The 27357-nt window shown below is 41.3% G+C and overlaps 1 protein-coding gene across 6 annotated transcripts in view; it reads right to left on the reverse strand.

The window, feature by feature from the left end:
* Nucleotides 1-27357, reverse strand: part of SPTBN1 (spectrin beta, non-erythrocytic 1) — a 210306-nt gene that overhangs the window by 25429 nt on the left and 157520 nt on the right. For all 6 annotated transcript variants that reach the window (XM_065590696.1, XM_042861182.2, XM_005307339.5 and 3 more), the window contains 10 exons: nt 27006-27208; nt 18403-18493; nt 12888-13034; nt 10798-11061; nt 8886-9110; nt 8610-8699; nt 7976-8254; nt 5540-5670; nt 3354-3558; nt 2589-2963 (listed from right to left, as the gene is read on the reverse strand). In XM_065590696.1, the coding sequence (XP_065446768.1) occupies nt 2589-2963; nt 3354-3558; nt 5540-5670; nt 7976-8254; nt 8610-8699; nt 8886-9110; nt 10798-11061; nt 12888-13034; nt 18403-18493; nt 27006-27208 (2010 nt within the window). The remainder of the gene's footprint in view (nt 1-2588; nt 2964-3353; nt 3559-5539; nt 5671-7975; nt 8255-8609; nt 8700-8885; nt 9111-10797; nt 11062-12887; nt 13035-18402; nt 18494-27005; nt 27209-27357) is intronic.

Raw genomic sequence — 27357 nt, forward strand, 5'->3', positions numbered from 1 at the left:
CAGATGCTAATTTATGTTTTGAGTTTCTCCTTAAAGTCTTTTGTAAGTTGCAAGTTTTCAGAGTTGGAACTTTGCATTGTGAAAGCCTCACTCCTGGTGTCCTGTCAGCCTTTCATTTTAGAACTTCTCATACCTAGAGAAGTAGAGACCTCTGGTTAACAAGCCTCAGAAGAAAAAAACATCAATTCACTGTTGCCTGCATCTTGCGTGATCATTTACACCAGTGCAAAATGATTCATACATTTTAAGGCCAGAAGGGATCATTATGATCATCAAGTCTGACCACCTGCATAACACAGGTCATAGAATTTCATCCAATAATTCCTGCATCAAGCCCAGAGCTTCTGGTTGAAATAGAGCATATTTTTTTAGAAAAGCAGCCAGTCTTGATTAAAAGACTTCAAGTGATGGGGAACCCATCACATCCCTAGATAAGTTGTTCCAATAGTTAGTTACCCTCACTTTAAAAATGTGAACCTTATTTCCAGTCTGAACGTGTCTATTTTCATCTTTCAGTCACTGGATCTTGTCATGCCTTTGTATGCTGGACTAAAGAGCCTACTACTATCAAAAATCTCTTCTCCATATAGGACCTTGTAGATTGTTAAAAAGTGACTTGATCACATTCTCTTGGATAAACTAAACTGACTGACCTTCCCAAGTCTCTACTACAAAACACATTTTCCAGATGTCAAATCATTCTTGTGGCTCTGTTCTAAATCCTTTTCAATTTTTCCAACATCCTTTTGGAAGAACTACACACTGTATTCCAGTAATGGTCTCCATAATGCAGTATATAGAGGTAACATATCTCCCTACTCCTAGTTGATATTCCCTTGTGTATGCTTCCAAGGACAATGTTAAACCTCTTAGCCACAGCATTACACTGGGATCTCATGTTCAGTTAGTCATCCACCATGACTCTCAAATCATTTCAGAGACAATTCTTTCCAGGATATTATCTCCTATCCTGTATAAGTGACCTAGTTTCTAGGTACAAAACATTATCAGAACATGATGATAGTGTGTTACATCCACTTTGTTTTCCCTTTGCACTAGCGTAAATGACTACTCAAGTTGCAGGGCCATTGTGAATTGGCCCAGAAACTCCAAACAATGAAGAAACACACTTGCATTTCTTCCATTTGAAATATTCATTTTAAAAACAGCTGTATGCCTTAGTAGGGATTATAATTCCTAGTATGATACATTAATAGCTATTCTCTTTTTTGTCTATTTAATATACCTGTCTTAAGAAAATACATTTTTTAATTGTAGTTTTGACATTTCAGATTGTTTAAATGTTTAATGAATTAACCACTCTGACAGTTACTGCATTTTGAACTCTACTAATCTTTATATTGTGCATGCATAAGTACAGAACGTGGAATAAAAGCAAATCAGAATGAGCGCATTGTGTCCATCATCTGAACAGTTTCTGAATTTTAGGGGTGAAATGTTCAAAAGCACTTGGTCTTGGCCTAACTCTGCTCCCATAGAAGTCAATGGGAGTTTTACCATTTTAAATGTCCTAATTTACTATTTCCAGAAACTAACACAAGAAGCAATATTGGTGAAGTTATAATATCCAAATGCGTAACAAAAATAGCTATTTGGTAGACTAACTGCACTTAAAGATCTAAGGTCTGTATCAGCCACTACAAACAAGAATACCAAGCATGAGAAAATCTGGAGAAGATTAAGGAATTTCCTTTAATTTTTGCTTCCCCATCCGCATACAATTTGGAACATCTGTCCTTCCACCGGACAGCTTATTTTGTGCAATGTTCACAAACGGAGCAAATATGGGCACTGGGGCATAGAAAATTTCAGTGGTGACCTTTTAGCATAATTACTACTAACCTTCCCAAGATTGTGTTAAGAGCACAGAAAAAGCTAAAATCTGTGTTTATATATTAGCACTGATATACAAAAAAAACTTGATAGATTTAATACCAGCTCAATGCCTCATTGAAACTGCTTTAATAGGTGTTCTATTTAATGCAAATTAACCTTTTTTTCTTCCTAATTTATCTTCCAACTGCATACACCAGACAACGTAATGCTGGCACTACTAAATATGCCTATCTGAAACAGGTCCTCTGGGAAGTCAGATTGAGCAACCTACCTATCCAACAATCCTCCCTTCCATCCATGTTTTTATATTGGTACGCAGCACCTCAGTACTAACGGGAAATGTATAGCTAGCTCCTTTAGCTGGGGTTGAAAAATCTTACCTTCACTGCCTGTCATCATAAGCAATATACAAGCCCTTTGACTTTATGATTTCTTTTCTAATCAAGTGCAGCAGATGACAAATTTTCAGTAAACAATTATGTATATATAGAAGGCTGTGGACTTCTAGAGTGACTTCTAACACTCTAGACACTAACAGAGCTACACTATACAATTAGAGAAGCAAATTAAAAATACAAGTAGTAAAATAAGCCATGTGATGTTATTCACATAGAAATTTTTTGAATAGCAATCCACAATCTTGTCTCTCAGCACTTGGTGGCAGATGTCTGATGTCATCCCAGATTCCTAAATCCGGGCACCCACTGAAAAGTTGCTTGCGTAATACACACCTGGGTGCCTAAAGCCTGAATATCATGTTCAAATGTTGTGTGCATCCTCTGCAGTGCTTCCACTGTGTTTTGGTCTCTACCAAGTTCCTCGGGCAATTTCTTGTGTTTATCTTGAATACGTCCAAAGATCTCCTTGGCATCATGGTAAAATTTGTGTAGTTCATAGGAGGCTGCTAGAATCTGTGTTCTTGTGTCAATGAGCTCCAAGAGGTCAGCCCATGCCTCATTGAGACCATCCTTCCACTCTGCAATGGTGGCTGCATCAGAGTGTCCAGAATTGATGAGCTCATCTGCCATGTGGTTAACAGAATCAACACGCTCCTGTCCAATGTTTCCAGTGTCTCGGGCAAATTCTCGGAATCGCTCTTGTAACATCTGAAATGTGAACAAACAGCTGTAAGTCAGCAGTGCCCAAGCTATATTTTTTTTACTTACGTCTATCATTTGGGATTGCAAATGCGATGGGTAGCACATGACTTTTTGAAATAAATTGTGTAAGATCACCAGGAATGCTATACTGGAGTGTCTTACATGCAATATAATTCACAAGCAGGAACCTGAAATAGTTTATGACAACTGTAGGGAACCCACAATATATTGCTTATGTTGTAGTGAAGAGCCAAAGAACATGCAAATGACCCAACAGCCTCAAAACTATAGTGCATATCAAATAAGCAAAACCTGCCACTGATTGATATTACCCAGCTAGTGTGTACAATTCCCAGAAAAATCAGATTTGTCTGCAGCTATAGCCAAATAACTTACTGTAACATGTTCATAATCCTGTCCCAGCTCGTGGGATCCTGCCACCACTTCCCTTTCAGCAATCCACTGCTCCAAGTCATCCACCTCACGATTGAGCTGGAATAGCCTGTGTCTCTCATCTAGTTTGCCCCTCCTCTCTTCAGCTAGATCCTTCAGGCCTGCATATAGCTTATCCACCTTGGACTGGCGCATACTGATGCGCTCACTGAAAAAAAACCCCAAGAAGAACATGGAGTCACCACTGATTTAAAAAAATAAAATATATATACATCAGGCGTCAAAAAATCTAAGAAGAAAAATCACTGTTAGAATATTTAGCCCATAGAACACATGTCTCTGAAGTGACTAAAACTTTGCCTGTAAACATTCGGACCAGATCCTTAGCTGGCCTAGCTCCATTAAAGTCAATGGAGTGATGCCAATTACACCAGCCAAGGACCTGGTCCACCATGCAAATATAGACCACACCCATTGACTGTGGAAAATGTAAATGTGAACAAAGAACCCCATTTACTGAGGTTAAGATCGCACAATGGACTTGTCCTAGGACTGAGAGAAAGGACCTGGACTATCTCTCCCTTGGTTCTAGCAGTCTGAATTTCCTTCAGCACTGAAAGTTAATGCTAAATTGATGGTCAACAGCACTAACAGGTTTCTTCAGTCTAAGGCTCAATAATCCAAAGGAAACTAATATCGTTCCATTTACCAGATCTCTTGGATTTATTTCCTGTGAGCTGCATAACCCCCTCTAAAGTTGCCTTTCCTCTGCCATATATACAGGTTACTAGGTTATTGCAGTATTCAATCAGTTGAGCCATAAGAGCGCTAAACTGACCACTAGTGAGTGCTTTTAAATTATGCAGCACACACCCTTTCAATAGAGATGGAGACTGTCATCTCCAAGACTCTCCCAGCTCCAGCCAGACTAGGGGTAGGTTAAATAAATTTACAATATAGCCAGCATATTGCCAATGGAGAATTCAGTCCCCGTGGCTATAAATACCATGGTAAAGTTACTTTTTAAAGCTCTCTTAGTGATACGTAGCCTGAAATCAATCTTTGGTAAAGGTCATAACTAAATTGGCTTCTCCTATAGTAACTCTGGATTTAACAATTTTTTTTTCTGATAGTGTCCCTTCCATCCTCATTCCATTGAACCATGTGATCTAATAAAGTAGACTTAGCCACTTGGAGCCTCTTTGGAATAGCCTAAGAATCTCCTATTTCCTTCATTCCGAGGGCCATATTTCTTCACGTATTAACCTTCTGTCTTCATGAACAAGGCTTCCCTCCTTCTGAGACAGACCAAATGTGGAGGAGTTGGAAGTCTCCTGTGCCACAGGGTCTATTACAATTACCAAGACACCAGAGTATCCTAATACTAACTTTATGAGCATGGTGCTTTTCCATGTGTGTTAAGAGTGAAAAGCTGAATGTGTAAGCATAAATACATTGTATAGTGAGTCAACACAGGAGATGTCCGTGTGTATTTGTAGAAGCAAGCCACGCCCATAAAGTGGGAGGTTCTAGCTATGGAGAGGGGATGGCTAGTACAGACAGGAGATGCACTGATTCTGTGCAACCCTCAGCAGTCTCCAGAGACAAGTCTCTGTCATCCTTAGAAAGTAAAGCTGCCCTTCCTCACTAGAAACCCCAAGGTGGGGCAGTAACACCTCCATCAGGGTGCACTTCCCCTGACATTCAAAAGTGAATGGGCTTGGGTGATTCTGACTCACTGGCCCAGTGCTCCCCGTTGATGTGCAATGGGAGGAAAGAAAGAGTATCTGGATACTCCTCCCCTATACAAGCAGCATGATTGTATTCCTTTTTTCCACAGGAATGCACATGGAGGTGTTATGGTTAATGCACCAGCCCATGCAATATCCCCAAAGGGTTTAGCAACATGCCCAGTACTAATCAGTAGTTGTGTACACCGATCCTGATCAGAGCATCAGCAAACTGCACCTTGCAGCCTAGTGCACTGGTTCTCCCTGTGAAATTCCCCCCTGACAAGGATGCACCAAGCCATACCTCTGTTGTCTGGCTAGGACAGAACTTGGCCCCACTTTGGACATATTTTCCTGCGTTACTTACAATTTGTCTTAGTCTTTATCTTTCACGGTGCATCAATGAAGTGATCTAATTCTCAAAGGCAGTTAAAAATCCAACTGTAAAGGAATACTAACCTTTCCGGATGATTGTCTGCAACCAAAGTTCTGCTAGTCTTGGAAAGCTGGTGCACTGTCTCAGCATAGTCTTCTACTGCCTGTTCCAAAATCTGGTGTTTCTTCAGCATGGACACTGCACTCTGTTCATCCTGTAACAGGGACAGAACAATACAGTCAAGTCCTCCCCTTTGGAGAAACTCAGCAATGGCAACCTCACCAGGTTGGGTGAAATAAGAGCAATCAACTTGACAGCAGTTTAAAAGATTTACGAAGGATTGCTCTCAAGTGCAACTTGAAGAAAAATTGTTCTGACTATAGTATATAAATATTAGTTAAATCTATGATAAATGGTGTCCATACACAGTGACAAAACAAGTGAAAGGGTGAATAAATGGAACCCTCTGATATCCAGAGCAAGATTCAATCAGCTGTGCATCAAGCATGTTGAATTTCCTTGACTGTGAAGAGCTTTGTGCATTTATAGAACACTGGTGATGTGTAGGGCCCATGACAACAGAAAAGATTTTTGACATATCACTGGTCAGGCTTTGCAATTACACCCTTGGTCAAAGATAAGAAATTCTAAGGAGCCTGGAAAAGTAATTTTGATCAAAACTTGCAATATGCAGCTAAAATTAAGTAAAATAAAGCACGGCTGACTATGTAACTTGAAATCACCTATAAGTGTTTCTCCCTTAAACATTCTGGTGGACTGATTGTGGTTTCATTTTTAAGATTTCTTTCATTTTTTATGCTTGGGAAACAAAGGAAAGCAAAACACTTGTTAGCTGAGCACTGAATGCCCCTGGAATCTGTTACATGGGTGTGAAATGGTTATTTATTGCCCTGGATCATTTAAAAAAAATAATAAAAAACCTATATACCATACTCCCCCTCCCCTCCATACTGCAGAGAGGAAGGAATAGATTGTTTTCCCTTATGTGGTCTGATCCTGTTTGGATTTGACTACAATGGGAGCAGCAGCAGGCCTTTAACAGAATGCCCTGGATTCTGAAGTACCGAGCTAGATTCACCAGTACAGATTAGCTGTTTTACACTGCTCCGGTGATGCAAAACAGCTGGAAATTTTGGCTTACGAACATCCATTTGGTTCTGGTGAATCTATCCCTATATCAGCAAGCAGGAAAATACATGTATGGCACACACCAAATGCCAAAACAAGGTTTCTTGTAAAGCACTAGTGTTGTGTGTTAGTGGTACAGTTATTGTCTGGTAATGCTGCACTGTTAACATGACCTGGTACTGTAAGACCAGTGTTCCATAGGAAAACAGTAACTTGTGGGTAGTACTATCCAAACAGAGATCTCTTGTGAACTGACTTGGGATCTCATGAGTGAATTTAGTTCATTTATGTCCCCATTGTATTTGTGACATATTAAATTACACAATCAGAGAAACGTAGGGCTGAAAGGGATCTTGAGAGGTCACGTAGTCCAGCCACCTGTGCTGTGGCAGGACCAAGTATACCTAGACCGTCCCTGACAGGTGTTTGTATAGCCTATTCTTAAAAATGTCTAATGACGAGACTCCACAACCTCCCTTGGAAGCCTATTCCAAGGCTTAACTATCCTTAGAGTTAAAAAGGATGTCTTAATATCTAAACTAAGTCTCTTTTGCTGCAGATTAAGCCCATTATTTCTTGACTTACCTTCAGTGGACATGGAGAACCATTGATCACCACCCTCTTTATAACAGCCCATAACATATTTGAAAACTTATCAGTCTTCTTTTCTCAGGACTAAACATGCCCAGTTTTTTAAATCTTTCCTCACAGGTCAGGTTTTCTAAACCTTAGATCATTTTTGTTGCTCTTCTCTGGACTCCCTCCAATTTGTCAACATCTTTCTTAAAGTGCGGCACCCAGGACTGGACACAGTACTCAGCTGAGGCCTCACCAGAGGGGACAATTACACTGCTACCTCGATATAACGTGACCCGATATAACACAAATTCGGATAGAACGCGGTAAAGCAGTGCTCGCGGGGGGGGGGGGGGGTGCGCGCTCCGGCGGATCAAAGAAAGTTCAATATAACGCAGTTTCACCTATAATTCGGTAAGATTTTTTGGCTCCTGAGGACAGCGTTACATCGATGTAGAGGTGTATCTCCCACATCGGACATCCAACACTCCTGTTAATATATCTCCCCAAAATATTGGGCTTTTTTTCACAATTACATAACACTTTTGACTCATTCAGTCTGTGATCCACTACAACCCCCAGATCCTTTTCAGCAGTACTACATGAGCCAGTCACTCCCCATTTTGTAGTTGTGCATTTGATTTTTCCTTCCTAAGTGAAGTACTTTGCACTTGTCTTTATTGAATGTCATCTTGTTGATTTCAGACCAATTCTCCAATTTGTCAAGGCCATTTTGAATTCTAATCCTGTCCTCCAAAGTGCTTGCAAACCTGTTTCACTATAAAGCTACTCACCTTGGCTTTCTCTTCTGACATCATATAGAGTTCCTGCTCACTCATCCACGCCTCAGCCTCTGCAGCATCGAAGTAATACTGCTGTGCTTTGTGAGACTCCTCCAGGCGTTTGTGGCGTTTCTCTGTCTCCTCAATTAGGAGATTCCACAGCTGTTGCAAGTCTGCAAGTCTCTGCTGAAGCGCTTCAGCATTAAGGCTGCTGTCTGTAATAATGTTTTGGCTCCTCTCAAAAATGTCATCGATACGAGGCTGATGTCCTTGGATTTCCTTCTGAAGTGTCTACATGGGAAAGCAACATATTAATTAGAAACAGCATCTGAACAAACTGTTACAAAATGAGGATGCCAGGCAGGGCTGTCACCTAAGGCAGAAGGGTAGCAGGCACAGCAATACACACCATAACAGTTTGTGTGGACAAGCTATGACTGCCTCCTGCATGAGTACACTGCAGGAAAGGGCTCCCTGAGTTCTCTCAGCCTTCAGCACATATGCACTGAAGCATCCATAATTCAGCCCTAAGCATTTACAGCAAACAGACTCATTTCAAGTAGAGCCTCCTCAAACATTTTTCCTGGCAGATACTGGGTACCATTAATTAACAGGGACAGAAACAACTCTAAGAGCAGCTACTTACCTGATTTTTCTTTATCAGTAGCTGCACAGTCTGGAGGTTATGTCCATGATCTGTAGATGTTGCTATAGGCATCCTCTCTCCAACCCACAGCTGAAAGAGAAATTACAGAAAAGCCCCATGAAACATCTGTCATATTGATGGGAGAGGAGCTGGAGGCTGTGAGAGATGTCTTGGGAAATGCAGTAGTCTAATGTGTTAGTGAGAGATTAATTCACACAAGTCCCCTTGATGGGGCTGAAAATTTTCTAGCATTTGGGGAATGTGATTTGTACTCACAATTTCATCCTCCACATCCCGGTTGAACTGGTGGACCTCTTTGGAGGCCAGCAGATTCGTCTTCCTTTCAGTCAAGGGTTCCAGTAGCTCCAAAAATTTCTTCTGTACAATAAGGCGTTTGCCATCTACCTCATCAGTACTCTTGCCCTCCTGACTCAAAGCCTGGGCCTGGCTTTGCAGCTCCTCTACCTCCTTCTTACGAACATCCATTTGGTTCTCAAGCATCTAAGTAGGGGGAAGTGCCAAGACAGCTTGAAAAACTGGGCATTTGTATAGAAGCAATTTGTAATATTAAAAAAAATGTCATTAGCTTCATAATCCTGGGCAAGAACAAAGGAGGAATCACAATAACTAGGAATTCACCATATTTATAATGACTGTGACATGTTTTGCAGCGACAGTATATGAAATAGACTGGATCCATTTCCTGGTAGGGAGTGCCAGTGCACGGAAGCAGGATTAAGACCAGATTCACTGCTGAATTGCTGGACTCAGCATCACTGAAGTCAAGGGAGTTGTGCCTGCTTCCAAAAGTAGTGCATTTGGTCCCCAGTTCTTACTCTTTTACTAGTTGCTCACAGCTTAACTCTCCTCCAAAACTGTTCAGTGTAACAGCAGATGCAGAGTCACTTTACTCACTGCTGTAATTACTGGGAATCAGGGAGCCACTCACAGGTGAGGTGGGGAGGGCAGCCAATTACTTGAGGATCCCCTCAGGGAAATAAATTATCAGCTGGAGGGGGAAGAACTGGGGAGGAAGAGGACAGATTGCACTGAGAGATGTGGGGATGGGGTATCTAATGGCTGCTGCTTTCCCTTAAAAGAAGAATGGACAAACAGGAAGAAAGAAGAGCAAGTTAAATCTTAATCTAAACTGAAAGGGTCCTTTATCTGTTCCTTGGTATGCTTACAACTAGGGTTGCCAACTGTCTAATTGCACAAATCCAAACACCTTTGCCCCGCCCCCTTCCCCGAAACCCTGTCCTGCCCCTTTCCCAAGGCCCTGTCCCCACTCACTCCAGCCCCCCTCCCTTGCTCTCCTCCACCCTCATTCTCTTTCACCAGGCTGGGGCAGGGGGTTGAGGTGCGGGCCCTGGGCTGGGGCCGAGGGGTTTGGCGTGTGGGAGGGGGCTCCAGGCTGAACCTGGGGCAGGGGGTTGGGGTGAAGGAGGGAGCTTGGGGTGCGGGCTCTGGAAGGGAGTTTGGGTGCAGGAGGGGGCTCAGGGCTGGGGTGAAGGAGGGAGCTTGTGGTGTGGGCTCTGGAAGGGAGTTTGGGTGCAGGAGGGGACTCAGGGCTGGGGTGAAGGAGGGGATTCATGGTGAGGACTCTGGGAGGGAGTTTGGGTGTGGGAGGGGGTTCCGACCTGCAGCAGGAGGTTTGGTGTGTGGGCTCTGGGAGGAAGTTTATGTGCAGGAGGGGGCTGGGGCAGAGGTGTGGGAGGGGGTTTAGGGTGCAGGCTCCGGCCGGGCAGCATTTACCTCAGGCGGCTCCTGTAAGTGGCGGCATGTCTGGCAGTGGCTCCTAAGCTCACGGGCGGCTCTGCTCCTTCCTGCAAGCACAGCCCTCGCACTTCCAATAGGACGCGGTTCCCGCTTCCCAGCCAATGGGAGCTGCAGAGTTGGTGCTTGGGCAGCGCGCAGAGTCTCCACTGGCCACGCCTACTAGGAGCCACTGGGACATGCCAGCTGCTTCTGGGAGTGTCGTGGAGCCAGGGCAGGTAGGGAGCCTGCCTTAGCCCTGCTGCGCTGCCGGACTTTTAGTGGCCTAAAATCTCTCTGATTGGCTTCAGTAGACTCCGGGAGATCGATCCCAATTCCGGGAGACTCCCGCCCAAACCAGGAGGGTTGGCAACCCTACTTACAATTGCCCTTCCTTCTATTCTATTCTAGACTCGCTGCTCAGTCTGTTTACCTGTTGTTTTTTCAACAGGATGTTGACACTGGTGAGATCTTTTCCATAGTCATCAGACTGTATCTGACTCTCCAAGCTGTTCAGCCATTTATCCAAATCAGCACAACTCTGTGTGAAAAGCTCAGCCTTATTCGCATCAAAGAGTCGCTGAGCCTTGGTTTGGGTAGTAGATTCCAGCTCTTCCCACATTTGATGCAGGCCTGTCAGCTTTTCTTTCACTACGGTTTCAGTCTCTGGTTTCTCTGCAATGAGCTGCATCCCTTCCTGCAAAGCATATGGCAAACATAATGACATTAGGGAAGAGCACTAAAGGTCTGTCAAAATTACATCTCAATTATTCTTTCCAAAACAAAGGCTCCACGGTCCCACCACTTCCACAAGGAGCAAGGTTCCTGTACCCCAGGTCTGGGAGGACATGGAAGGGTGGAGAGTGCCGGCTGCATACCTTGCTCCCCTCCTTCATTTAGACCCTGTGAAAGTCCCTTCTCATTGTGGGTTCTGCGGGGATCCAGATGTGTTTTTGTGGGGGTGGGATGTGCTCACCCACAAACATGTGGGACAAAGTGGAGCAAGTTATTGAAAAACAAATCTGCCGTAACTTGTGCAGGATCTTCACGATACTGTGGAACATTTGGGGAATAGGGAGACCAAGGGTAATGACGGCAGAGGGAGTACAGTGCAGTATGACTGTGCTATCAAGATGCTGCGGTAGAGGATGGGTGTTGCCAGGCAAATTTGTAGGGGCAAGGAGACTCTATAACTAAACCTTGCCCGCACTGGCTCCCTCCCAAAGTCACCAGCTTTACGGTGCTGAACCCCTAGCTTCTTTTGTATGCTAGTTCTCCTTCCAATGGGAACAACATACAGGGAAGTAGGCGCCCTATATTTAAGGAAAACACCAACAGAATGCTTGGACTTTAAAATATTTCTTCATTTGGAAAGATTTGCTCCAGTTTGAGAGACCTATCCTCTATTTAAAAGTATGCTTATACCCCTAGAACTGGTAATCTTTCTCAATACAGAACAAGCTTTGTAATGGTGACCTCTGTACACAACACTGCACATTTAAAACAAAACAAATCCCGATAAGAATACAATGTTTTGCAATCGTGGTTCAACATACAACTTTGGTGCAGATATTTTATCCTTTGTTGCAATCTGACTTTTCCGGGACAGAGGATGGGAACGCACTAGCATCGCTGAAAAGGTACTGCTGTTGGTGAGAGCAGTGTTTCAGTTACACCGATGAAAACTATTACTGTTTGCAAAACACAGAAAAACCACTAATGGGATACAAAGAGTGCCAAACTGGGAAATGAGCAATTATGCTAACTTACAGTGAACAGAAACCCATTGTCAGAGCTAAAGATGAGAATTTCTTAATGTTCCAGTGTTCTTTCTTTCAAATAAGAAAGCAGAAAAAATAGTACAGCACATTGAAGCCATTAAAATCACTTGATCTAGCTCAATGGAGATGTTATTTGTTCACAAATCAGGCTGAGCTTTAACTTCTCACATGAGGTTTGTTTTCTGATTAGTATTGCGATTATACTACAAAAACAGGGACAGTCAGAATAGCACCATGGGGTTATATAGTTATTTTCTTTCCACGATCCACATAGTTACTGTGTACAGTTTATAAATCAAAATGATGATTTTTGTATTTTCCAACCCTGGCATCTGAAAATCAACTTGTGTCTTCCTCCTTACATCATTACAAGTAAGGACGACTTGGCAATTGGACGGAATTGGCAAACTGGCTAGTGCATGCAGTACAAAAACCTGGATAGCTTAAACTGACAGAAAATATCAAAAAGATTAGATGATGAGAAATAGAACAGAATAGATTGGATTACACAGAGGATGAAACAGACTGAGAGACAGCCACAAAGATAAACTGGACACACTTGCTTTTCATAACTGTATTTGGTCAGCAATGATAAAAACTTTTTTGGTCTACATTGAATAGATGACTCAAAGACAATAGGGGTTTCATCTGTTGAGTAAAGAGAAGCCATTTTTACTGTCATTTCTCTGAAGACAACCAGGATTTAAAAAGAGAGGAAGTTTATAAAATGTTCTTTATTTACCTTTTCAATTTTCTCCAGCCATTCTTTGTTGGATGCAAGTTCTGCCATAAATGCCTGGTGTTTTAGCCATTTACTGTGCAGATTCCTTGCTTCGTCATAAGACATATCCTGGGCTGTGAGCATCTTCTCATTGATCCAGAGTGACAGCTGAAAAAATGTGAAAAAGAATATGACTGTTTGACATTTTTTAAACTGTCTGTAGTACAGAATCAGAGGTGGGTAGAAAGTTTGAGGGTATTCAGAAGCAGGGTTTAGGCTGGCCCATTCCAAAGATAGAGGCAAGATGTTTGGATCAGATCTGGGAGCTGTTTGAAGCCAGGATTCTTGTCTGAGGCAATCTCTATTAAATGTTAACAACAGCTACAATATACAAATAACCAATATTTGTATTATATGGTATGGGCCTAATCCAAAGCCTAATGAAGAAACTGGAGAGACTCCCATTGATTCCAATGAGCTTTGGCTCTGGCCCTATGTGTTTAATACTTGCAGTAGATCAAAACACCTCTGTCTCTTTTAGACTGTACTTGATTGACACATGGGAAAACTGTGGCAGATACACAATTAAATATAACATTGATTAACGCTGATTACCGAACATCCAAATATTGTATAACTCTTATACAGCCTGGCTTTAATTTGGCCCTTAGCTATTGGTTGGCTTGCCTTTTGACAGTGTCAGTAACGAGGCCACACATTCAATGGTTATGAATACTGAGCTCCCCGAGCCCCTCAAGAAGGGATACTTCTGGGCCAGGGTGGAAGTTCACCTTTGTGCTTATCTTAATAATGTGTTTGGCACCTCTATATTATGTTTATTAGCACCATATAGGCACCACACAGAGAGAGACAAAAATACATTTTCAGGGCAGTGTAGGAAAACTTGCACGTCTGCTACCCTTCCTTGCACATACATAGACAGCTCCATCCATCAAAAGACAAATAATTGAGAGGGTGGACCGGAAGATGAATTTTTGGCCCCTTCAAAACGTCCTCCACAGGAGAGCCTCACCATCTTCCCTGCCAGTTTACATTCTCTCACCATGCCCCTGTCATGAAAACTCAACATCTCTAACATTTTAACACAGGGTATTAAAAGTGACTACTCCATCAAATGTGTTATTGGCACTACTACAGAGGCCATCCCTCAGTGCAGTGATAAAGGGCCCAACCTCCCATCTCCATTGAAGTCAACTACAAAGCTCCCACTGAGTTCAATGGGAGCCGGGTCAGGCACAAGCATTCTAGTTATTGGTAACGTTGACAGTACGTTTCCTCTATTTCTCTGTAGGCAGAAGTCTGACCCACATGCCACCAACGCAGTCTTAAGATTCTCTCAGAAATGTTCTACTTAGAACCCTGACCCTATATTGGGATACTGTAGTGTGGACCCCTCATCTGTGTGAAGTTCCACTGACGTCAATGTGAATTTACACAAGTGCAGAGATCTATGTTGGTAAATCTGCATTGAATCAGAAGTTCTATCCCTAGACCTATATCAAAGCAGAGTTTTACAAAGAAATTTTTGTTGGAACTTCAACTTCTATGTCACTCTCGTTATATGAATACACACACACGCACGTGCACACACAATATTAATTTACATTGTACTAAATTAGATCTCTTTCTTTGTCTAATTTTCACTAGGTTCTTTAATACTCAAGGATTCTTTCTTTCTTTTTTTTTAAATGCTGTTTCCAAATATTCATTAAACATACTCCTACAATTCAAACAAAACCAGAATTCCATTTCCCTTTATATAAATACAGTTCATTCCTTTTTGCTTTGATTGTCCTGAAATATATCAACAATGAGAATTTTCATACCAAAACTGAAGAAACAAGTACAATTTTAAAAATATCCTTTTGGCCAATAGCAGAGGTAGTGAGAAATAGCAAAAACAATGCTCGCTACTAACACTAAAAAAAAAAAAATCTTTCCTCTGTTGAAGCTCACATCTGAGTGGTCTCATTCAAACCTGGTTGTTTTTTTTTAATTATGAAGAAATGCAGCACAGAACACTTACAAAAGCTCATGAGAAGATGCGCATTCTGCATCTTTAGAGGCACCATCCAAGAGGAATATATGTAAACAAAATCTAAGTTTTGCTACTAACAAGGCCAATTCTGCAATATGCACCATTCTACAGATAAAACACTATGTGGGCTAGGGTAATGGAACAGATCAGTAAAATTTGCCAGATCACCACTACTCAGTCAGAGTTCTTGGACAACAAACTCCATTTACAATTCATGAACATTTTTAAAAGGTCATTAAAGAGCATGGTTAATCTTTGTAAAAATAGAAAACATATAAACAGAGTCAGAAAAATACTCATCTGATCTTTTTACTGAATCTAACTAAAAAACAATGCCCATCTTAACACAGCTATAACAGGTGTAAGGGGGGTTACAGTTCTAATAGGCATATTGGCAGGGAACATATGGACTCTGAAGATTTAACAGTCAGAGTCCATATTAAGAAATACATTATTATATAGCTCTAAATCAGTAATTGTACACTTAACTTTCCAGAAAAGAGACAGGTGTTACACTCCAGTAATTACAGTGCTTGCCTCCCACTTGTCTGTTTTCTCTCAATGGTAACATTAACCCCATCTGGGGATCCTGAAGTGCTTCACAAAGGAATGTATCATTATCCCTGCTTTACAGATGGGATAAACTGAGGGACATCAAAGAGAAGTGTCATATAGCCAGTGGTAGTAAGGCATAAAACCCAGATTTCTGACTCCCAGTTCCCTGTTTACCTCTTCTGACTCACAAAGGAGCTCCAAGACAGGATTTTTAGGCATCAGCATTAAAAGCTTGTCTTTGAAACCAGGAGAGACAGGTATTGGTTGCTGCAAGCCAGCATTTTCTGTACTGCTACAGACACAATGATGTTTCAGCAGCAATTCATTCCCAGAGATATTGCCTTGGAAAAAAAAGATGTATGTATTCTAGTAAGGCTAAATCTTTGTCCTACTGAGATCAATGGGAGTTTTGCCACTGGCTTCAATGAAACCAGGAACTGGTCCTTAATGGATACTAGATATTCTCCCACTTATTGCACCTGTGTCTCATAACATAGTTTCCACCACTGACTCTTGGGACATGAAATCATTTTCCTTACTCTTCCCAGACACAGTAAATATGCAGATTGCCAAAGCTTATCTGGAAGCGCAAGGTTCATAAACGTCTAAAACTTATGACAAAACCTGCTGGCACTAAATGAACAGATGGAGCACGTCTGACGTGGAATCCAGCCAAAACCTTCTTTAACTCTGACTTCTCAAGAGAAATCAGACCAGAAAGTGCTGGGACTTCGAAGCATTAACAGTGGAAATTCAGCTTTACAAAATTCTTCAGGGGTAGACTACCTAGGAACGAGGATATAAAGGAAATGAAATGGCAAAATTAAGCTTTCAAGGTACAAAATTCAGGAATTCTATCATTATCTGCTAGGATTTCACTGGTGTCATACTTTAATTTCATTCATTCAGTAGATTTATTTGATACATCCATGTTTATGAATGGGAGAGAGAGACATAAAGAATGATGCCCAGTTATTAACAACGTAGCAGTATACCTGGCTGCTAAAGAAGAAAACCTGTCCACTCCCTATGGGCTGGAGAAAAGATATGTCTTTAGTTCTTATAACTGAGCTGTCCCTATGAGCATTATCCTGTTTTCTTCCTGTGCGGCACTGAGTCATGGAAAGGAAGAACTGTGTGTCATGGGCTGGACTCAGCACAGTGCCACAGCTATATTGGGTGACTAATCATGAGACTGATAATACTGTGAAAGGAACTGACCATTCAAAAAATTTTCTTAGGTTACTGTTGACAGTGATGAAATGGGATACATCCATAACGGGCAGTATGCAGGGAAGAAAAGGGATCAATTGGGGACATAGGAAGATAGAAGCAGATGACTGGGGATCAGATCAGGTCTGCTAACCCATTCTTAGCCGCAAGTTGGGAACAACATGAAGCAGCATCACTTCAGGGGCAGCTCTGGGAGGCAGTGTATTTCAGGAAGACACAAAGCCTCCAGGAACACTAGAGAGCGTGGGGTGAGGGGTGTACATGCTGAACTATCCCTTCATTGTGTTCACCTCTCTGTCCCTGACAAACTCCATTAGCTGATGAATGGAGTGCAGGGCGGGGGTGAGGAATAGCTCTGTCTCCCCTCCACTCCTTCAGGATGGCTTGTGCACGAGGGAAGCTAAGATGCAATCATTGTGCTCCAGAGAGCCCAGAGCTTGCAGCTGCAAATGGCTCCTTGCACCCCTACACTACTCACATTCTAACAGGCTGAACTAGACCTAAAGAGAGATTTTGTATTGACACTAATGTAAAATCTAAATTCCTGTTGGCCAGGTGTAGGTTTAGAATCTGGAGAGCACATCAACATTCACACGAAGGCCAAAGTCCAGAGAACCAGATGGATCTTTGTTATTATTAGTACCCTGTAGGAGGGAAGAACAAACTGCCAATACCAGCAGAATTTTTATTAATTTGTAATGTTTTTATTAATGGGGTAATACTATTTGGGCCAAAATTCATGGCTATACAAGAAAATGCCACTCAGCTGTGGACTTGCACGAATGCAACTGCACTGCCTTCAGTAAACATCATTTGTTCAGGTTATGAATGATATTTTGTATGTTTCTCCTATGGAATGAGCAATTATTTCCAACTATTGTACAACACCATCTTTGTGGCTTGTGTTTTGCATTATGTGGTTGAGAGGTATGGCTGATAAACTGAAATTTAAAATTTAAAACAGCTATTTCCCAACCACCTCATTGAGGGTCTCTGGTTTGCACAGCTAATTTTAATATGTGTTGTTAGCGATGCATGAAATAACCTGATAATCACTGGACTAATTCCACATGTTAAGAGAAAGATTATTTCCAATTTTAAATATTGCCTGCAGTGCAAAAGGCACATGTCCAACGATAGGAGATCTGGACAGAAATGTTTTAAGAAATGCTGTAATACTTTCCAATAAAAAAAACAAACCATCAGATAAACACCACATTAGAAACTATCCAATTTATTCCTACTCAGCCCATGTTTATTGCCTTGTGTTCCTTTTACTAATGTCGTGTAGAAGCCATGTGGATAAGTCATATTTCAGGACACACAATGCACAGGTGAAACAATTCTTAATACAGAAACCCAGTGCTAATCCCTTCCAGATTCCATGACTAAATTTAACCATAGCTTCAAGTTTGTGCGTCTTTAAGCAACCTTTTTTCCTCTCTTTAACTTAATATGATAGAGAGGAAACTGAGACCATGAACATGATGGAGCCCTCAATAATAACAGAGCAGAAACCATTTGTTTCACTCTTAGATGTCGGGATCATTTAATACATATCGGATGTGCATTTAAGACCTGATCCTGTGAGATTCTGAGAGCCCTCAGCTCCCACTGAATGCAAGTTGAGATGCTCATAATGCTGCAGGTTGAGGTTTTTAAAGATTATAGCCAAGTGACACAACCTACCTCCTGGCAGTCCTGAAGAAACTTTTGAAGATCTCTGTTGTCTTTCAACCTCATCAGAAGCTCACTGGCTGCCTCACGATTCTTCCTATGTCTATTTAAAAAACAAAAACAACACTTACATAGGCCCTGTTAAATAAAACTATGATTTTATCATTTTTTGCAGCCTTTATGGAATATCTGTTATGAATGTGTGTGTGCTGGCAGCCTCACTTTATTGCCTTTCAAATGGAAGACATTATTAATGCTTGTTACCGAATGTGCTTATTTAAGTTTCCTATGCATTTTGTGACCTACTCTGGATTAGTTTTGAGACACAAGGCCAAGTTCTGTAGTCAGTCAGATTTTATGGTTGTCACGGAGTACAGAATTTGGCCTACTAGTTTTAAGACCACATGAAAGTTAAGACTTTGACAAAAACCTTAAAAAGTCTTGATTAAATCACATATTACTTAACTAATTCAAAGCATACACATGCTCTAAGGAGTTTTAATGTATTTTTCACTACGACGCAGCACCATTAGACCTGCTCCTACTGAACCATGCTGCAGTGGTTTCCATAATCCTCAAAATGCTGTGTTTAAGAACCAATTTATGTGGGGCCACACCTATATATTCTTGCAAACAGAAGCTTTGGATTTCCAGAAACATTATTTATTTGAGAAAAAAGTTTAAGATCAAACTTGGTTTAGAAGAAAAGAAGGTTTCTCAGGAAACTCCATTTCCCCCCTCATAACTGCATTTGCCCACAGCAGGATTGGGTTGACTTCCTCTGGGTTGGGGTAGAGGTCTGAAAGACTTTGGTAGATAATCTGGCCATGAATAAGGTTCTCAGAGAAAGACCCTATTCTCAGCCACACACAACTGCTTATTTACAAATGGCCACATAAGCTTTTGAATTAATTCCCAAGACATTTCAGACAAGAATTTGGGTCTCACAGCACTTCAGTTGGGTTTGTTTTCTGAGACCTCTCTTTCCCCCCCTCTCTTTTGAGAAGGAGATGGGTTAAATGGGAATGATATCTATTAAATCTGACAGGCAGAAGTTGAGAGAATATGTTAGTTATGTATTGCGTAGTTGTTCATGTTTTACTGTATAAGCTCCTAGGGTGACAGGATAGGCACACATTTTTAAGAAGTCAAAACAAAAAGAAAAACCAGGAAATGAATTTGCAGGGTGATTCCACTAGATAAAAGTGACTTGTTGCCAATAGTGAAATAAATTATAAAATTAAAAAGAGAATTTACAAGGTATTAACTTGAACCAAGTTAAATGTGCAAAGATCTTAGGGCAGGGGAATCTGGGGTTAAACAAAACAAAAGAGTAACAGAGCCACTAACGTCAGGGCCTTTGAGGGGAAAGCATATACGGATATCAAGCAGATGATGGTGTAATTATTTTTCTCAGCATTCCCCCCCAGCCGCCGCGCCGCTGCCGAATCCCCCCAGCCACCAAAACAAAAACAATGCACCCCACCCCCAGAGCCACCCGACCGAACCCCCCCCCCAAAAAAAACAAAAAACCCTGAGCGCCCCCAGCCACCCCAAGATTGGCCGCCCCTTACCAGGTGCCGCCCCAAGTACGTGCTTGGTCGGCTGGTGCCTGGAGCCGGCCCTGTCTGCTGGGGGTGTCTGGAGAAGGTTCCCATGCTTAGATCACCATCACAGGATGTTAGGGATTTAGGTAAGATACAGATGTGTGTAAACTGTTGTTTTCAAATTCTTTTTTCTCTAAAAGCTTTGTTCCTGCTGCTTAAACAAACACTACTTTGTTTTAAGATGTTTCTCTAGTCACTATATAGCAGTGGTCACAGACACACAAAGGGAAGAACCACAGGTTCCTGAACTCAGTCACCTGGAGGTAAGAAAGGTGGATACATGGTAACCCCGGGCGCTAAGAGTGACATTTTGAGATAAGATAGGTAAATGCATGAAGCCTGAGTGGGTGCCCTCAGTGAGACCAGAAAGGGGACAGAGGTTCAACAAGCCCCATAACCATAACACGTGGTTTTCTAGTAACATTAATGATGTTTGTAACAACAAGAACAACCAAAACTTTCTGCCTCCACTACGCTCAAGTCAATACATGTTTGCTACTCAGAGTGGAAAAAGATCTTACTATAATGAGCTAAAATCATTTTCTGAAGGGGATTCAACATTTACACATTTGAAAGAGTTTCCCCTTCAGCCTTCAATTCTTTAAAACACTTGTGTATATGCCCAATAGATTTTTTCATAAATGTGTTAATATTTATGACTTGTATTGCAATAGTGCATAGAGGTCCCATCAAAAATTGGGCCCCATTATATTAGGTAGTGTACACTCATATAATGACCCCAAGATCTTAGTCCCTTCTTTGTAGGAGAATTATGAAGGATGTGAAATAGGAATGGTAGAGATATTAATCACTATCATATATCTGAATGAAATTACCCAGAAAGGAGAGTGCTAGAAGGTTGCTACAGTGTTACTGATACTTGCTCTATATGAAAGCACCTACGAACTCTAATGAGTCAGAAAAATGGATAAACAAAGTCATGGTAGCTCAACGGTTAATCTGTGGGTTTCACAGAGCCTGAACAGGAATAGAAACTGAGGGCATGGCTACATTTACAGATGTAGAGCGCTGGGAGTTAAACCAGCCTTCAGAGACTGCAGCGGGGAAAATGCTGCCGAACGTTTACACTCTCAGTTGGAAGCGTACTGGCGTGGCCACATTAGCAACTCTTGCAACGCCACAAAGACCACAAAGAGCAGTGCATTGTGGTAGCTATCCCAGTGTTCAAGTGACTGCAACCTGCTTTTCAAATGTGGGGGTGGGGTGGAGTGTGACAGGGAGTGTGTTGTGTATATGTGGGGGGAGAGAGAGAGTGGCTTTGTGGCATGCTGGGAGTGTCTCAGCATGCTGTCTTGTAAGTTCAGACCCCGCTCTCACACACTCACAGCAAGCAACATACCACACTAATAGCTTGCTTTGTCTCGGAGCAGATAAGCATGCCGGCTGTCAAAAACGGTTCTTTGAACGGGGATATTTGCATTCCTACAGCCGATTCCAAAACAATGACAAGAGTGGCCACTTGACTTAAGAGGATTATGGGACGTTTCCAGAGGCTGATCGCAGCGCAGTAATGCAACATTTCGTTCACTCTGACGCTGGGGCGTGTCAGCTGAGGCGCAACAAGCATTATGCATCTCATGGAGGTGGATTACTAGGAGTGCTCCAGCTGCAGAGCCTGAGTGCACTAAGTGCCTTGCCAGGGTGGACGGGTCAGGAGTTAGGGTGCTTGGGGCTGCTTTAATGCACTCTAACTTGCAAGTGTAGCCAAGCCCTGCGACATCATTAAAGCAAGACTATTAAACACTTGTGGAGGTAACTGCCTGCTGAGAGAGATCTATTAGTTTGGCTCTACCATTCCTGTCTGTTTCAACAAAGCTTATGCTGTTCAATTTTTTTCTCATGGAGGTGTAACTCTTCCACTGAAAGAGTAAAGACACTCTCTTCCCTGAATTGACAACAATAATCTTGGAAGAAGTTACTCACAGCCACTTTGCCTATAGGATTTTCATGAGTGTAAAACCTGGCAAACACAGTTCCATTGTGACCTGGGTCAGTCATGCTGGTGTTTTAAAACTAGAACTTATTTTCAGAAATAAGGAGCTCATCATCCACATAACCAGATTAGATGAGGTCCTCTACCTCCTCCCAATAGAAAATAGCCAAAGTCAAAAGTTTTTTACTACAAAGAACTCAGCTTCTTATGCTTGCCAAGCACTCAGCAAAGTCAGGGATTTGGACTTGTTTGTTTAGGTTCTTCATAGGGCTGTCAAGCGATTAAAAAAATCAATCACGATTAATTGTGCAATTAATCGTATTGTTAAACAATAACAGAATACTATTGATTTAAATATTTTTGGATGTTTTCTACATTTTCAAATATATTGATTTCAATTACAACACAGAATACAAAGTGTACAGTGCTCACTTTATATTTATTTTTTATTACAAATATTTGCACTGTAAAAAAAACAAAAGAAATAGTGTATTTCAATTCACCTAAAAGAAATACTGTAGTGCAATCTCTTTATCATGAAAGTTGAACTTACAGATGTAGAATTATGTACAGAAAATAACTGCATTCAAAAATAAAACAATGTAAAACTTTAGAACCTACAAGTCCACTCAGTCCTATTTCAGCCAATTGCTCAGACAAACAAGTTTGGTTACAATTTGCAGGAGATAATGCTGCCTGCTTCTTGTTTACGTCACCTGAAAGTGAGAATAGGTGTTTGCATGGCACTGTCGTAGCCGGCATCACAAGATATTTATGTGCCAGATGCTCTAAAGATTCATATGTCCCTTCATACTTCAACCACCATTCCAGAAGACATGTATCCATGCTGATGACAGGTTCTGCTCGATAACAATACAAACCAGTGCAGTCCGACCCATGTTCATTTTCATCATCTAAGTCAGATGCCACCAGCAGAAGGTTGATTTTCTTTTTTGGTGGTTCGGGTTCTGTAGTTTCCACATCAGAGTGTTGCTCTTTTAAGACAGCTGAAAGCATTCTCCACACCTTGTCCCTCTCAGATTTTGGAAGGCACTTCCGATTCTTAAACCTTGGGTCAAGTGCTGTATCTATCCTTAGAAATCTCATATTGGTAACTTCTTTGCATTTTATCAAATCTGCCGTGAAAATGTTCTTAAAACGAACATGTGCTGTTCATCATCCAAGACTGCTATAACATGAAATATATGGCAGAATGCAGGTAAAACAGAACAGGAGACATACAATTCTCCCCCAAGGAGTTCAATCACAAATTTAATTAATGCATTATTTTTTTAATGAGCATCATCAGCATGGAAGCATGTCCTTTGGGATGGTGGACAAAGCATGAAGGGACATATCTGGCATGTAAATACCTTGCAACGCCACCTACAAAAGCGAACGCCTGTTCTCACTTTCAGGTGACATTTTAAATAAGGAAGCAGTCAGCAGTATCTCCTGTAAACGTAAACAAACTTGTTTGTCTTAGCGATTGGCTGAAATAGGACTGAGTGGACTTGTAGGTTCTAAAGTTTTACATTGTTTTATTTTTGAGAGCAGTCATAAAATAACAAAAACAAAAAAAATCTACATTTGTAAGTTATACTTTCACGATAAATAGATTGCACTGCAGTACTTGTATGAGGTAAATTGGAAAATACTATTTCTTTTGTTTATCATTTTTATAGTGTAAATATTTGTAATCAAAAATAATAATATAAAGTGAGCACTGTACACTTTGTATTCTGTGTTGTAATAGAAATCAATATATTTGAAAATATAGAAAACCATCCATAAATATTTAATAAATTTCAATAAGTTTAAAAGTGCAATTAATCATGATTAACTTTTAAAATCGCAGTTATTTTTTTGAGTTAATTGCGCGAGTTAACTGCAATTAATCGACAGCCCTAGTTCTTCGTTGTACACCCAGATGGAACCTGACTGGGAGATATACTTTCTGTTAAACCAAGAGGCCTCCTTTAAACACATTCTCACAACACTCAAAACTTAGGGCTTGTATTCACTACTGGGGTAAGTTGACCTAAGTTACGCTACTCCAGCTACATGAATAATGTAGCTGGAGTCGACATAGCTTAGGTTGACTTACCCCAGTCTCTTCACTGTGCTGCGTTGACACCCGCTGCATCAATTGTAGCAGCAGCAATCTCCTCAGTAGTGAGGACAAACCCTTACACTTTGTTTTTGAGGCTTATCACTCCTAGAAACTTAACCGCAATTGCGCGTATTTCCTTAATAGTATAACACTGGGTGGGTTTTTGCAGTTTTCCACATAAATAGCTCTGGAAATGAGGAAATGTGTTGATGTAAAATCAAATAAAAAACTGTGTCTAAGGTTTGCCTTGCATTCAATGCAGGAACATGTACAGCCCATGTCATGCAATTAAGGTCTGTAAGGCAGTCATCTAGGGTGCCATAAAACAGTACAGATAACAAGGAGGTTTCCACTGCAGCAAAGAGTCACTTGACAACAAGACCCCTGAGTTTTGGGAGAATCTCTTTGAAGCATAGGAAATGGAAGGTGGTCTAGTCAGGCCTAGAATATCCCCACACTTCAGCTGCCTATTACCATAGCATGGACTTCAGGGAGAAGCTGACCAGAAGATACTGTGTTCCTGGATCCACCCTTAATGACAGAGGTTGTAGGAAAAGGCTGGCTGAGCAGAAGACAAGTTCCCTGACTTAGCAAGTGGGAGGAAAAAGCTAAGGTGAAGGAGAGAGAAAAATCAGAGAAGATGGAGAGGGAAAGTTTGGTGTTACCTGCTTTGTTTGCTTCGGATGAGTGGGAGGAAAGAACTTTTATCCTCATGCTAATATATTTAGTGCTGGCCTTTCAAGCAGTATAATAAAAATGGTGTAAAGATCATGTTATATTTCTGCCTAAGAAACAAAATCTTACCTTGCAAAATCTAAGTCAGAATCAAGTCAGAAGATGCTATCATAAGCAGGTTGGGAAGCTTGAGAGATTGCCTTATTCATTAAGAGAACAATGCCTTGTTCTGTGTTTCCAAATATTTGTTTTTATTTTCCACTTCTCTTATTGGAGGACCCATGAATGAGAAGCAGGTATTCATGAAAACTAGTCATCACCTGAGGACAGTTAGTGACGTTTGAGGGTTGTTGAAAGCCTGGAACTTCTAAAATTCTATGGTAATGCCAGTGCCCAATGTGCCATGCCACCAATACATCCTCTGCTTCTCCTCTAATATATATGGTGCCAGAAATAAACAGAGTATGGAAGCAAGATCCCTACATTGCTAGAGACTGTATAGTTGTAACTGTTCAGGCCTAGGCAGACAAAGTGAAATCAGAGCTGGTGCTGGCTGGGTATACACTGTGTCCTTGTGTTGATTAAAAGATAATTTGGCAGCAGTGTGACATTTAGTACTGTTATTGCCTTCCCTAATTATAAACAAAGTCTTCTAGGAGAAGTTGAATAGCCCCTCATTGAGCAGAGACTTATATTTGTACAATAAGGACAGGCGGGCAGGCCCATTCTAATGGCCACTGTGCTGTGTATCTCAGTTCAGGTTCTTTGCTGGAGAAGTGGGAAGCTCTGCAGAGTCAGCACACTTGGGCCCTGGAATGAAATTGAGCCTCGGGTCACTTTCAAGGGATCCCATCTTTCTGGCACTTGGAGCATCATTGTTGGGATCTAAAGGGAGCCATATCCACTCCATTCTGGTCAGATAGAGGATCACTGAAACGTGTAGGGCTAAGGGAATCCTTCGAAAGAGATCCCCGGGAATCACTGGTAACAGAAATATTCTGCCTTTCTCTGTGAGGGCATCTTGGTGGACCATAACTGAGGCAGAATGCATACAGGCTAGAGGTGTTTGCTTTACCCGCACAGAGAAGAAAGGCAAATGAATAAATGGAATATGCTACAGTATTTCACTTAGGTTCATCCTCAGAGAGAAGAGCAATTGGCTATCGCTGAGCTTCTCTGAAGGAGAAACTTATGTAATTAGGGTAAGATGAATCTCTGGTATAAGGATCAAAAGTATTATTTGGCATAAAAGTTCTACATAAGTTTATTATTTATTATTATTATTGTGCTTTGTGATCTAAGGATAAAAGTGCATCAAAGGCATTAGGTTCATTCCCATCAAAATTAAACATCCTGAATTTACAAAAGAAGAAGTGCTTAAAATCTACAGCTGCCACATCCCAGCAATAAGGACAAAAAAATAGCCTGTTTTAGGATGAGAGAGACATTTTTACCAATGTCTTCTAATCTGATTTCACAAAAAGGGGCAGGGAACCTCAGTTATACCTTGGGAATCATGATCAAAGCCAAGTGGATAGGACAGGTACAATTTCACTTGCACTCCAGAGAAGCCACCTTCCTTCTTTGGAGAAGGACAGGAATACATTCATCTAATTAAATTAGCCAGGTGATAGCAGGGAAACTTTAGACTTGTGGAACCAGGGAAGGCTAGTTCTAAGGCTCCCTCAATGCATAGTATAAACAGTCTATGAATGCTCTGATACAATGATATAGCAACTGTCTCACAGCCAAATCCTACTATTAGCTCACTATTTCAAATGTCTCCAGAAGGAGGCAGAAGTCATATTTGATTACTAATAGCCTCTCTCATTTTTGAAGCATTCTGGTTCCTAATGATTTTATAAGACAAAGAAAACATACCATATTAGGATTTTCTAATACGTCCCTTTGCCTTAATCATCTACAAGAAAACTGGATTAAAACATACAGGGGTTGAGTTTCAGGTCACTTAGGTCAGCTTCGCACTGGTGTAACTCTACTGATTCCAGTAGAGTTCTTCCCTGTTTACACTGATGTAAGAGAGAGAAGCAAACCCACTTTCCAGTATACTTCAGCTTAATTCCTTGCTCCCAGGAGCTGGGGTTTTCTACATCTCAGTACCAATCCAACCGGTACCAATGCTTCATGCTAGGAAATCTCCACAATCCAAAGGATAAAGGCAAATTCAGAAAAGAAATCAAGTTCTGGGTGAGCAGGCTGGGAAGTTTGATGCACAACAGTCACTAACACTCTTAGCAAACCTTACCTGTCATCAATAGAGTCCACTTTCTCTTGGATCTTGTCAGAGTTAATATTCCCATCGCTAAAGAGCCTCCTGCCAGTTTCTACAACTGCATTGAGCTTTTCCTCATTGGCATCCATTGTGGTCATGAAATCCTCCTGTTTTCTAATAGCAGCTTCCGCTCCTTCCAAGGTAGTGGGCATTTCAGTATGGGCCAAAACATATTCCTTTTAAGAAAAATATATCAGACAAAAAAGCATAAGACATGTTAATTGCTATCTGCTTGACGGAGACAGCTTCCCCATACCATGAACGCGAGAGTGTTTGCCAAGAACTGGTAGATATCAACTTGATGCAAAAGATCATTTTTGTGAAA

The sequence above is a fragment of the Chrysemys picta genome, chromosome 3 (assembly GCF_011386835.1).
Source record: "Chrysemys picta bellii isolate R12L10 chromosome 3, ASM1138683v2, whole genome shotgun sequence".
NCBI lineage: Eukaryota > Metazoa > Chordata > Testudines > Emydidae > Chrysemys > Chrysemys picta.